At 37.3% G+C, this 13,206-nt stretch overlaps 1 protein-coding gene across 3 annotated transcripts in view; it reads left to right on the top strand.

Moving 5' to 3' along the window:
* Positions 1–13,206, top strand: part of INTS6 (integrator complex subunit 6) — a 45,387-nt gene that overhangs the window by 14,155 nt on the left and 18,026 nt on the right. For all 3 annotated transcript variants that reach the window (XM_049815649.1, XM_049815650.1, XM_049815648.1), the window contains one exon: positions 6,676–6,765. In XM_049815649.1, the coding sequence (XP_049671606.1) occupies positions 6,676–6,765 (90 nt within the window). The remainder of the gene's footprint in view (positions 1–6,675; positions 6,766–13,206) is intronic.

The following is a 13,206-nucleotide window of genomic DNA, read 5'->3' as shown; positions in this document are numbered from 1 at the left end:
GATAGAGAATGTATGTCTGTACTGCAGATGTTTGTGGACTATTAACTAGAGTTAATAGTAAGAATCCTCCCTTTCAGAAAAACACTGGGCGTTTTTTCTTGGTGGTAGTACAATTCCTGGAATAGTGTTTCATTAGGTCGTTTTGTAAGATTCCAGTCTGCAACTGATCTGGCATCTATCTTTGCCATTAATCAGGCATCAAGGGAGATTTCTGTTTTATGCTGAAATTTCTTTTATGATTTGAAAACTTCATAACAGGCTTCAAAACACTTGAATCCTGTGTAAAATTGGTTAGTGTCGCTTTCGTTGAACTTTCTTCTGGGGCTTCTGAAGGTGATCTGGAAATACATGCACTGTACAAAATATCTGATCGTCTACTAGTAAGACAGAATTGCTACCACTGCAAAACTGCATTATCTGTTGAATAATCAACAGCATCAAGGGAATATATCAAAATCTTATGGACAGCAAAACAGAGACGAGTTAGCAACTTTCTTTGTGTACAGCCTGGTTTGTCAGAGATCTTAATCCCGTACAGAATTCCAGTATGTTCTTCAGCTCTTACTCAGGCTGAAACCACAGAAGTCTCTCTGACAAGTGGTTCCCATTGGTGGGGTCAGTTTCTATTCTAAAACAGCCATAACAAACTTAAATATGGTTTCAGAGCTGTTTTTATTGTGCAGGTTGAGTCGCTAGGATAACACCATGATGTAGTTCAGAGGTGCTGTGCTTTTCAGTCTGGCTACAGAATCATGGAGCTCTTGTGGTATATCCTGCGAGAAGTCAGGTTTATCAAAGCTAATGTGGTAGAACCTGACTGCCCTTCTTGCTCTTTTTCCCCCCAGTGTATTCTTACTTGTGTTCTGGTAGATCACAGGGTTTCATAGTGTGTTTGTGCTAAATATTAATTCGGAGATATGCGGCATAGCTTCATCTGGGAAAGCTTCCATTTAAAGCCATTTTGCATCTTATCAAGTAGTAGGAAAGAATTTACTAATCTACTGAAGTAGAAAGCATGTTCATTCCTGAGTACTATAGTGTGTACATATATGTGCATGATTATGGTGCATGTCTACGTACTTTTGAAAAAATCTTAAAGGCAAAGTAGTTTTTGTGAAGAGTTATATTGCCAATTATGAATTCACTGAAGTACTATTATGATGTCAGTGTATTCAGTTGTGTTTGTGACTTCGGAAACAGTTGCATGAATGCATAAAATAAAATTGATTCTATAGGTCTTCACAACTGTATTGACTGGTTCTGCAGGGATAATAGAAAATAGTAAAAGTCGCTGAAAATGCATGTGGGACAAGAAGTTGCACAAGTTGCTACAGTTCTTATGTAGCTGACTATCAGAGCATAGAGCAGCTGTTAAATACCTCTGTGTACTTGACTGATAGTGTTGTGCCTCAAGCAATGCAGAGGAAAGTCTCTAATAAATGTTAAATTAATGTTTTAGACATTTCATGGTTTTGCTAAAGTGTAACTGAAGTTCCTAAGATACAAAAAGTAAGTGAAAAAACTATGATGGATTTGGACCATCTGGTTTAGTTTGTTAAAATTCAAGCTCAGAGTTTTGGTATTTTTTTAAGCTGTTGTCAGTTTAAAAAAAATAGCTTTGAAGCTAATAATTTTGCCATCATTCTGACTTTTAGATTTCATTTTAAACTATTGTTTTTGAGCAATAGTTGCTCACAGATTCTCATGAGCATTTATGAGAATCTTGACCTTTTAAATTCTAAAAAACCTGATTCAGTTGAAAAAACTGATAGTGCACTTTAGTATTTCTTGGTCAGATGACTAAATTTACTGGCAATCAGGGCTGATACTTCTGAAAATAAAAAGGCTCAGCTGAGATAATATAATGTATGATGGCTGTGCAATAAAACTTCTGTTAAACTTTGTGATTTACTGAAATGAAAGCGTACCTTTTAGACATTTGATCATGATCTGAAAATTATTTTTTTCCAGTGATTAGTAATGTGTTCTGTTGAAAAATATGCACTTTATTTCAGTTTAGGTTTACTTTCAACTTCTAGCCTTTCTTGGGCATGAAGCTTTTGTCGTACTAAATACTTTTTATAGTAGTTGCTTGTTGAATGTGCCATTTTTAGTCTGACTTGGTGGTTTTTTGGTCATGTTTCTACCTCAGCTATTTCTTCAATTTTTCAACACTTCGGACTTGGAAATTAATATTTAAATGCTTGCATTGAGATAACAATAGTCTTAAATCAATTTTCTCTTACTGCATGTATAATATTGCATACTTGCACATCTAAAGGTCACAACAGCTCTTGAATTGCTTTGCCTCTACACTTTGAAGAAGAAAAAACCCAAACCCATGAATGTGTTAGTCATGCTGAAACTCATTGCTAAGCTTACTTGCCTATGAAAGTGAATTCTTAGTTTTGAGAGTCTTAACCAGACAGTAATGTGTCTTGATAATTTGATACACTTCTGGCTGGATCTGAGGCTCCCTCTGAGAGCATCACACAAGCTGGGGTGGGCTGGCTGTGCCTCTTACTGTGACCCTGTGTGAGCTCGGTGGGGCTCCCAGCTCTGTATTTGTTTTGTCTTATCTGAGCACAGAACTACTTCAGCTGGAAACTGAAGAAATGGCAACCAATGTAACCGAGTTGCTTTGTGATTTGGAACAAATAGTTGTGAAGCTGTCAAATTGTTCAAAAGAATGTGTGTTGTGTAAGAGATAAGTTAGTTTTAAGGCTTTGAATCTCTTGCTTGTTCCTTTTTAGCCTAGCAAGCTTACAAGATTGCCCTGGTATTGATGCTGATTTTTAAATAACTTTCTTCCAAAAAGAGGGGTGTGTGTGGCTTTTTGTAGTCTTGGTGCATATCTGTCCTTGAAAATGCAGATTGTATGTGAATGAAAAAACCCGCCTCTTGTACCACGTTACAGTACTTGGTGGTTGAACAGGATCATCAGCCATTAAAACCTTAGGTGCTTCTTCCTTAGTACTTTTTTCACCACTGGTAGGAACCTTCAGAGGGAAAAGCATATTATTGAAAGGAATTTGCAGTCAGATTACTCTAGCAGCTGTTTAGACTGCAAAGGATACTAAATGAGCCAGTTTGCCTACATGAGGCAATTAGCTGAAGTCCCTGTGGGAGCTAGTTGCCACTGAATTTTCAGCTGGAAAAGTAAGTTGTATTTAGTTTTTCCAAAATACTTGTTTGTAAGTAAATCTATTTAAAAATAAGAGTTTAAAATAAATCTTCAAAATACTTTTCAATTTACTGTAGCCTGAGTAGTAAATTTGGACTCAAACGGCCAGAGTTTAAATACAGCAGCTGAGTTTCTAAACTCTAAAATGTTTATCCACTATCAGTTGTTATAATCTGTCCGAAAACAGATAACACAAGAACAGAAGTATCTTTGCTTCTTGGAATAGATCTATATAATGCTAGCTTAAATTGTGAGCAATGCCCTTATGTTTCCCAAGGCATTGGTGCTGAGGCTGAGTTGATCTTTAACCTAATTCCTTTAAGAACTCAGGGTTTCACACTTCCTATCTTTCACTTTCCTGTGTGGGAATGTAAGATGATACTCAAATTAGCTGCTGGGTTATTTTTGCTTTTGAAATGAACAAAACCTCATGGTGATTAGTTAGTTGTCAGAGTAAGTTGTAAACAGGCTTATTCTGTACACCTTGGTATGCTGAGCTGATTTCCAGTGCATTTCAGCATACCTGTAAGCTGCCAAAGAGCTGGTAACATATGCTGTGTCACTCACTGTTCCACTGTGTAACTAAAATAATTGAGCTGTGCTGAATTGATTTCCTGTGCATTCCCAGTCAATGGTATTGCCACCTATTACGAAGAATATGGTATTTCTAAGATGTGTAAATTTTGTAGTGTTTTATTTTAATAGTATATTTCTAAAGGGAAAGCAGTAGAAAATAATTTGATTATCATAGAATTAGATTCATTAGATTGAAATAAAGTTCTAAACCAGTAATTGACAAAATTGTTGCAGTTTAGTTAAAGAGATTGGTAAGTCTCCTGGAATTTCATTTTGCCAATTTACTAAAACATCTCTGAGTTTTGAGAGCTTGTATAAAATAAGGGTTTGGGTTTTTTAGGAATACGTGACTTAATAGTGGTTTTATATGCCTTTATTTTGTATGCCTTCATACAAGGTGAGGAGTGGTGTCAGGAGAGTCAGTGGTGTTCTTTAAGAATTAATGACATGGAAATTTTTAGTCAAAAATAGTAAAACTCAATAATAGCCGTTTTATCTGAAACTCTTATATTCTAATTATGTTTCTGCCCCTGTAGGTGGAATGTAGATACTCATTTCATGTTTCTCAATTGCATGGAGCTGTGAACCTAAGTGCAGCTAAGTGAACTCAGCTCTGTTCACTTGTCTTTAAATAATTCAGTGGTGAATTGTGTACTCTGTGACTTGATTTCATAAATTCTTTCTAGAAAGGATAATATTATGTAGCTGTATTGATGAGTTGATGAACTCAACATTACTGTGTTTTCACATCTAGCTAGGGAAGAAGAGATTTCAAGGGGAAACTTTCCTTTTATATACTTAAACAGGTGTTAAGTATTCTGCAACAGTGCACTGCTAGTGTTTCCAAAGTTGTCCTGTAGATGATAGGTGTGGAAATGTGAGTTACTTTGTCTTTGGGGGTCAGGGATTCTCAAATCAGTTGTTAACTCTGGTTACAAATGAGTGTTATTCTTGTTCTGGTAAAAAGAGATTCTTGCTTTTGTAAATAAGTTGCTATATGAGTTGATTCTTGACTTAGTATGTCGGTGATCATCCATTGTACAGGTAAAATGCTTGTGAAATTATAAAGGATAGCCTGAGGAAGTTGTTTCTCCCTCAGATATTTTTCCTGCGAAAGATTATAGTTGAGGTACACAAAATGTTTAAGATAATGAAGATATCTGGATAATACAGGTTGTCAGAGACTAAATTTTTAATACCTATGTTACAAATTGGACCAGAATATTGACCTAAAGAGCACTGTTTGTGACATTCTAAATCTAAAACCTTGTCATTTTTGTCAATTATCAATTTATTTTTGCAATCGTTTATTAGCAATAGGATTAAAGTGTTTTTATGTTCAGTATCATGAGAACAATATCCTTTACCTCTAGTTAGAAACCCTGCTTTCAGTATTATTTCAGTGCAATGTAATTAGCTTCCAGCTGATGTTTTGCAGTTGTGGTGAACTATTAGTTGGCAGAATAACACACCATAACTGTTCTTCAGAATTAAATAAGGCTAAACATTCTTAGGAAATTATTTTAATTAAAATTGAGTATGTTTTGAGAGTCCTTAAATTCTTTTGAGTAATTGTTTAAATTGGTTTATGAACTAGCTTAGCTTTCGTGGGAGAGATTGATCTTCACTGTTTAATTTTATTTTTGCGTATTTTTGTCTGTAGTAATGGTATCCTATTTTAAAAGAAAATTTTAGGATTCTCACTAAGCTTTGAGGAAAATATTGCCCAAATAACTTTTTAATTTTTCTGTTGGCATATAGTAAATTAATCACTGTAAATGTGTTGTTGTGAATTAAAACTGGACACCGCTCACCAAATATATTTCAAATTGTTAGGTGATATTTCTGCTCTAAGCACACATTCGGTAGGTGATCCTTTATATTAAATGGGTTATAAAAAAAGTGGATTAAAAGGTCTTTTTCGCAAAACCTATTAGTTCTCTATGTTTTAGAGTAAATTGTAAGCATTCATGAGACAGTTTGTCTTTATAAGCAGAGCTAGGCTGTGGGTCTAGTTGTATTTTTCTTTATTGTTTTCTGAAGATGAAAACCAAGGCCTTAAGCTTGGCAATAGGAGGAGAGTAGGACCCACTAAACAAGAGCTTGTGGTGGCTTTTATCCAGTCGGTCTTCAACCCTAGCTGGAGTGGAATGTGCTGCCTGGGCTTGGAGTTGACATGTGCATGGATTGCTTTGGGATCCTCTTTTTCAGGAGGGACAGAAGGCTCCTGGCATACTGGCAGTAGGAAAAGGAAGTGCTAATAGCAAACCAAGTGTGTTTGCTACAGCTAGACTAGTTGAATGTCTTGGTGGGATCACAGAATGTCTTGCCTTGTATATGTGTCTGTCTTAAATGATTCATACAGAAAATTTATCTTTTTCAAGTATTTGTTTCTGAAGTAAGTCTTGTGTGCATGGTTGAACCACTTTGTTCAAAATGTTCATGTCAGTTTTCCTTAATACATAGAGTATTAGTTCTTAACCTGGAGATCGTGATCACAAGGTACTGGGCAAATGCTTCAGTTGGTCACACAGTAATTAAATCATGCATAAAATCAGCCCTGGAATAGGGAGAATTGGAAGCATCTCTGGTTTGAAGAGACAGTTCCTCTTTTTAAACAGCTAGTAGCTTGTCAGAATACTGCAGTGCATGTTGTTCTTGGAGTCCTATGTTAGCCATTTTTGCCGTGTTTTTGTATGCATTTATTGAATACAGATATATTAAGTGTCTAGCTTTACATGTCCTCACTGCAAGAAGACTCAGAAGCCCATAGCACTTTACTATATAGTACCTGAGAATAAATACCTCAGGCCTCATTGTTTTGTCTGTGGGTATCAATGGCTGTTTAATGACTGAACAGAAGCTTATCAGTTTGTTACAGCATTTTACATGAAATTGCTTTTTTTTCCCCTTAGGGACGAAACCCCTTTTTTCTGGAGCCAGCAATAATTATAACAGTTACTGATGGAAGTAAATTAACTACTACCAGTGGGATACAGGAAGAGGTAAGATCTGACCTCTGTTTACAATGATGTGTACTAAATGTTGTGTTAGAATACTGTTTACACTTATGTAGGAGCATAAATGACCTCTCAAAAGTATGCTCATTAATAGTTTAAACCTGCATTTTTTCCTTTTTAATTTGAGGTAATTTTATACAATAGTACTGCACAAATCTGGATATCTCTTTTTCCTTATCATATGTGAGAGAAACGTAGTACAACTGTTCATCTGTTTAGTAGAATCAGTTTGCTATTTCTATCCAGGGAGTTCATGGATTTTCAAATATGTTGTTAGCAGAAGAAATTGATTTCTGTAAAGCCTGTATGTCTTTAACAGGTCTAGATAGAAGTTCTTAATGTATAGACCCGAATTAATGTAGTGATTTCCCAAAGGATGTGGCCACTAGGGAGTATGTGAAATACGTACTACTTTCGCACTGGGCTCTTAAAGTGATTATAATCAAATCAGTAGTATCCTTATAATCCAAGATAAGAGCTGAAGAAATGTATTTCAAATTAAATCTGTAAAGCAGTTTAAAACACCAGATCTTAATATACTGGAATACCTGCTCAGACATCTGGAAAACTCAGAGCTATAGCAAATTCTGAGGCACTGAATTATTTTAACTTACTGGTGGTTTTGAATTCTTTCCTTAAAAAGACGGAAGAGGTCACTAGGGATAGGGTTGGTCTGACCAGCTCAGTGCCCATTCCATGCAGTAGTAAAGAAAACCCAGCCCAACAACAAGAAAAAATCCCTAAGCTCATTGCCTTTTCGGGGAAAAGCTTAATATCCAAAGGTCTGTCCTGAAGCTTAAGAGGAGGATTCAGGCTTTTCCATGTGGTACACCACATTTGACTATACAGATTAACTTGTCATACATCATTGTTCATAATTTACTTGAATTTCTCCTAATACTCAATTATATCACATTCTTATAGCACTTACAGAAGTTGTTTGTATGGAAAGTGGTATTTGAGTGTTTTTGTAATATATCTGACTTAGAGGAAGAAAGTTGAATGACCTCATAATTTTATGTGGACTACTAACAAATAGCCATAGCCAGTAACTGAAAGGGCATGCCTGGATCCATGATACCAAGTAGGTTGTCTGTATAAAACCTCACTTTTATCATATTTATTTCAGCTTAATCCAGTGATTGATTGGGTGTGGTCCAAAATACTGAGTAAAATTGCAGCCTCATATTTACAGTGATTGTCAGTGAGCAAGTGTTAATTAAACAGAGGGTAGTGTGACACCTGTAGAGCCTTCTACAACATTTAGTGCTGTTAGCAGAATACTGTTTTGTTTTTTTAAGAGCTAATTGGGTAGTCACTTAGCTGTCTTAAGTCTTTTCTTGAGGAGAAGCAACTTCTCTGTGACTTAACTTGTAAAGTCTGACATTGACATCCTGGAGTGAGGGACACCAGGATGCTCAGGGGGTGAAGCAAATGGCATCTGGGTAGAGGCTGAGAACTGGGTTTGTTCAGCCTTTAGAAGAGAAGCCTGTGGGGTTGGGGGTGTCTTACCACCATCTGCAACAACTTAATGGGGGAGGGAGCCTGGCTTTTTTTGGAGGTACACAGGGCTGAGGTGAGAGGCAACAGCTGCAAATTGTACTTGGGGAAATTCTGACTGGATATCAAGAAAAATTTTAACTCTATGGGTGTTTGAACACTGGCAAAGGTTGTCCAGTGGTAGTGAAATCTCCATTATTGGAGATGCTCAAAACTGAGTTGGACAAGGCCCTGAGCAATCGGAAGGTTCTGGACTCTATAACCTTCATGTGTCCCTTCTAATGTATACTGTTCTATGGTTCTACATTACATTTCCTTTCATCTTGTTCATTTATCCAAAATGATTTAGGTAAGAAAGCTCTATTGGGTGTCATGAGCTCTTTTTCTTACAGCAAGAGTATTTTTTTATAGCCAACAAGTTTTTTGTGTTGGTCTTCACAAGACGACATTTTCTTATGGTCAGGCAAACATTTGGTCACGCATTCACATCTTTAAATTGTTGTAACTTCTGTTGAGAAAACGGGTTTTCTGGTGGCTGCTTTAATCTACTGAATTTAGGCTTGGCTCATGAGTGGTGCTCACTGATAAGTGTGTACTACACCCAGAGTTTTAGTGTCATGATTGTGACATTGGGCCAAATTTGACACTTACATGATTTGAGATGCAGAATCTGCTCTACTAATGATAGTGAACTAATGATTTCTTGGTAAATGAGCAAATTTAAAGGCATTGTCTTCTGGAGGAACTGCAAGTGACCACTGCTCTTACTTCCTGCAAGACAAAATGCAAGTTTCTTTGAGTGCTCTTCCGTATGTATTTACAGGGTATATATTTCATACCCAGCAATGGATGCGATTATTTTTTTTCCCCCTCTTTTGCTATAGCTGTACTGGTAGGAACATCCTTAACACTATCAAAGAGCAGGGGAACAAAGCATCTGAGGGTGCTTCTGTCTTTCAGGGATAATCTTTTGCTTTTGTCAACGTGTGTCCTATTGATCAGAATTTTTCTTAGTGTAGCTTGAGCATCCTTTACAGTTACCTCTCAAGTTGGACATGCAGAAATGAGGCAGAATTAATACAGTAACACTACCCTGGAGATATGGAAGTCTGTTGTTGCTCTTCTGTTCAATAACAAAGCTTTTTGGTCACTTTCAAATGTCTCTTCTGTTCTTTGGGTCTGACTTTGGAGAAGCTATTCAGAGTTGGTGTTGGAAGTGATCATATCCCACTGGCTATGACAACAGTGTTTTTACTTCCTGTGTAAAGTTCTTATCACAGACTAAGGCAGTATATTTTTAGTTCTTTTAAAACTTAAGTACAAGGGAACCGACAGAACATTGTTTTTGGAAAGCCTGTGAAGCCAGCGTGGAACCTGGAGGCAAGTTTTCTCAAAGCTTTGTCATTTGGATGAACATTTGCATTCTTACCAACTAAATCAGCTTTATCACTGTGGGAACACTTGTCATTTGCCCTAGTGTGAAGCAGTCAAGCTTAAACCCTGTTTCAGAGCTCTTGCTGAATTCTTCAGATGTCCTGTTCTTTGTGGAATTTAATATGGGTTTCGCAGATAAAGAGCCTTACTCATTTCAGCACCACTTTGTCTCTGATGAATGTGGTTCCTCAGACTGAAGACAGAAATGATGCAGTCTATGCAATTATCATCTTCACCAGTACAAGTTAGTAAGATTTTCAGTCTTGTCCCTTGTGGCACTGACTTCTAATGCACCAGTGCTGATGTACTGGAGTGCCAGCATCAGTTCTATGCTCAGCATGACATGTTGACCAGATTCTTCCCTGGATTCACTTGTCCCAGTCATAACTTGAGGAAGGGATGGGCTTATACTGTTGGAATACCATCATTAATTATTGGTCTCATGGTATGGATTCCTCTTGGAGTGGCTTTCACTTCTGGCCTGATTCCTCAAATTTGGTCTTAGCCCTTTCCTGATCTTTCCTTTAACAAGTGTTTAATTGCTTGAGGGGATTTCTCTTATTCCTCTTTATGTTATGAAATAAGATGTCATACTTCTCCAGTTTTGCAGCTGCTAAGCTATGTTCCCTTGTCTTCCTTCTACCTACCCTCTGTTTTAAGAGGAAGCATAAAACTCCTCTTCGCAAGATGGAAACTGGGCTATTGACCTATTGATACATTCTGGTGAATGATTGTGCAAACAGAAAGCATGAGCAACGCTGCTTGGCTTCTGTATGTTGCTATTCTGATCTTCCAGTTATGAGACACTCTTACAGGAGGAATCAGTGATTTTCTTGACTCCTTATCCCAGAATTGTTTGACATTGTCACATTGATCCTTCTCAGGGCTGATCATCTTGCATCCCTGCTGTAATAACTGTAACAAGTGGTAAGGTCTTGCTTACTTTCAAGAGTAATCAGGAACTGTAAATGCTCCATAATATTTTTAATCATAGTTCCTCCAGCTGGAAATCTTGATTTCTAACCAAATTCTGCAAGAAACATGTGGCAGATCTTATTAGATGTGTGTTCCCATTCTTTCTCATCCATGTTATTCCTGTTATCAGCAGTTGCCAGGATCACAGCATTTGGCAGGATCGCAGCATTTGGCACTGAGCCCCAGAGCTCTTGACATGTGAATGCTGTGGAGCTATCAGCTCAGTGTGCACTTACGGTTAATGTTAGCGTAAGAATGGCCAAGTGTATCATGTCGTTGACCTGGTGTCTCTTCAGTGATCTTAAGTTATTTCCTATGGAGGAACAAATTGTGGCTTTCTATCTCTGTGTTATAGCTGCATACGATTGGATGGAAAAAGATAGGAAAACATAATGCTGCTAACTTTAAGTGGAGGTTCTCAGCCTATGAAGAGTGTGTTTTCTCAGCTGGGCTTGAGTCTCATTGCCCATCCTTAGTCCTTCAGTTCTCCAAGGAGGAAATGCTGCATTTGCTTGGAATGTTAGATGTGCCTTGTCTTTTTATGGGTACCAGAAAAGCCTGCAAGAAAGGATATTTGCCGATAGATTTTTATTTTTTAAAGATTTTTTTTTTTAGATACAGAAAGAGAAGTTGACTGTCTCTGTATGGATATTTTTCTTGAGTACCTAATCTTGTATCAACCTTTTATGAGATTTCCCAAGATGGAGCTGCCTGTAATTACTTGGGTACTAAAGCTTAAGCAGTGCTAGTGCTGCCCATTTTAATGCATGAGCCTGTAAGTGCAATCATTGCCAGAAGAGCATTGCTCTCTTTCACCAGCTACTGTGCCACTGCAGAGTTTTCTAATGCTTAGCTAGCTTTTATTCAGCCTAGGGTCTCTAGGATGCTCTGATGCTTTTTGAGGATTTCATACTGTGCTGCTTCTTATGATGGCATAAATGTATGTAGAAACAAGGACTGAGAATAAGCAAAAGACCTGCTTGCCAATAACGGAGTTCTTTAAGATCTCTTCGGTAAAAGGTTGTCCTCCAACCTCTCCTGGTTCTTGAACATTTTAGTGGATTTGATGGCAGGGAAGAGGCATAAGGCACACACTGCTACCTTACTGTAGCATTATGGCATTTGGGGAATGGTAGGGTTTGTGTGTGCTCCTACAAACTAGTGTTGAGACAAAACAGCTGGTTTTAGTACTGAGCTGGGAGGACCCTTGTCTGTGATTATATACAGACATGTTGAAGACCATTGCTGGTAAATAACCTCCCTTTAAATTGTTCAGTCTTTCTTCTCAGCAACCAGTATGAAGGATAAAGAGGAAAAGATGTGCGTGCCTTTATATTGAAATATGTGTGGGGAAAGAGAAATGAAATGCAAGATGTACATTTCTAGGCTCATCTGATTTTCTGCTAGGTATGCTGTTGCTATGGTAATACAATACCAGTTAAAAAAAAATAACTGGAGGTTAAGAAGACCAAGTTACTAATGTGTGTGGAGAAAGAAGCCTGGTTTGAATCTATAATTTCGCCAGTAACATGGTTGTTAAATTTAACTGGAATTAAACTGTGGGAAGGAAAGTGAGGACATTTGACTTGATGCCGCTGGCTTTGCTTGTCATCTTGCAGTTTGAAAATGTTCCTGATAGTAATATGTACATAATGCAAAGACCTGCTCCTGAGTGCTGTTTGGTTTTGGGTTTCTCTCAATATATATAACCAGCTAAGTCAAAGAAAGGTCTTGTAGTTTGAGATAAACTGAACTCAGGATAGTGTTGGTGCAGGGCCCAATGGGATACTTATATATAAATACATATATTAAAAAATATGTATATATGCTGCCTGAAGAAAAACAGTGCTGTTACATATGTATGTTTTGCAGATGAAATGTACTCTTCAGAGTTAGTAAATCTTCCGTCCAGTCAGATCTAAGTAGGAAAGTTTGGTGAATGATGTTCCTTAATAGCCCTAGGTGAGGACGGTTTAGTACTTGCAATTGAGTCCTCTTACAGTCAAGATTCTAGGCTATCTACTGAGAATGTGGCTATTCTTCTAACTGAGTTTCCTTTGCCAGGCAGGCATTGCTGGCCCTTTGTGTGAAAAGGGGAAATACATACATGTGAATTAGTAATAAACGAGGTACACAGCTGAGTGCCCCTTGACTGATTTCACGTGAAACATTTGGGGAAAATAGTGCTGCTCTCACATGTGCTTTCTGGTTGCATCAGCAAAAGCAGAAATTCAAGGTGAAGTATCAGGTGTGCTGAAAAGTCCGAAGTGTTCTCATTCTTGCTCGCATGTTAAGAGAGTGAGTTTGTTGTGTTTGTTCCTGGCTTTGAGATTGTATCAATAAATTGATTATTTTTCAAACACAAAGACATGTATTTTTCCCAATATGAGATTCTTGCCATTATGTAAATAGAAATAACTGAGGTTTCCAATTTAGAAATTAGGTTGAATGCTTTCAAGTTAATCTCTTAAAAATAAGCAAACAAGAAAACTTTTTCAACAGCTTGTTGCAAACTCC

Source organism: Accipiter gentilis, chromosome 13 (assembly GCF_929443795.1).
Source record: "Accipiter gentilis chromosome 13, bAccGen1.1, whole genome shotgun sequence".
NCBI classification, from domain to species: domain Eukaryota; kingdom Metazoa; phylum Chordata; class Aves; order Accipitriformes; family Accipitridae; genus Astur; species Astur gentilis.
This window is presented reverse-complemented; position numbering and strand designations above follow the sequence as displayed.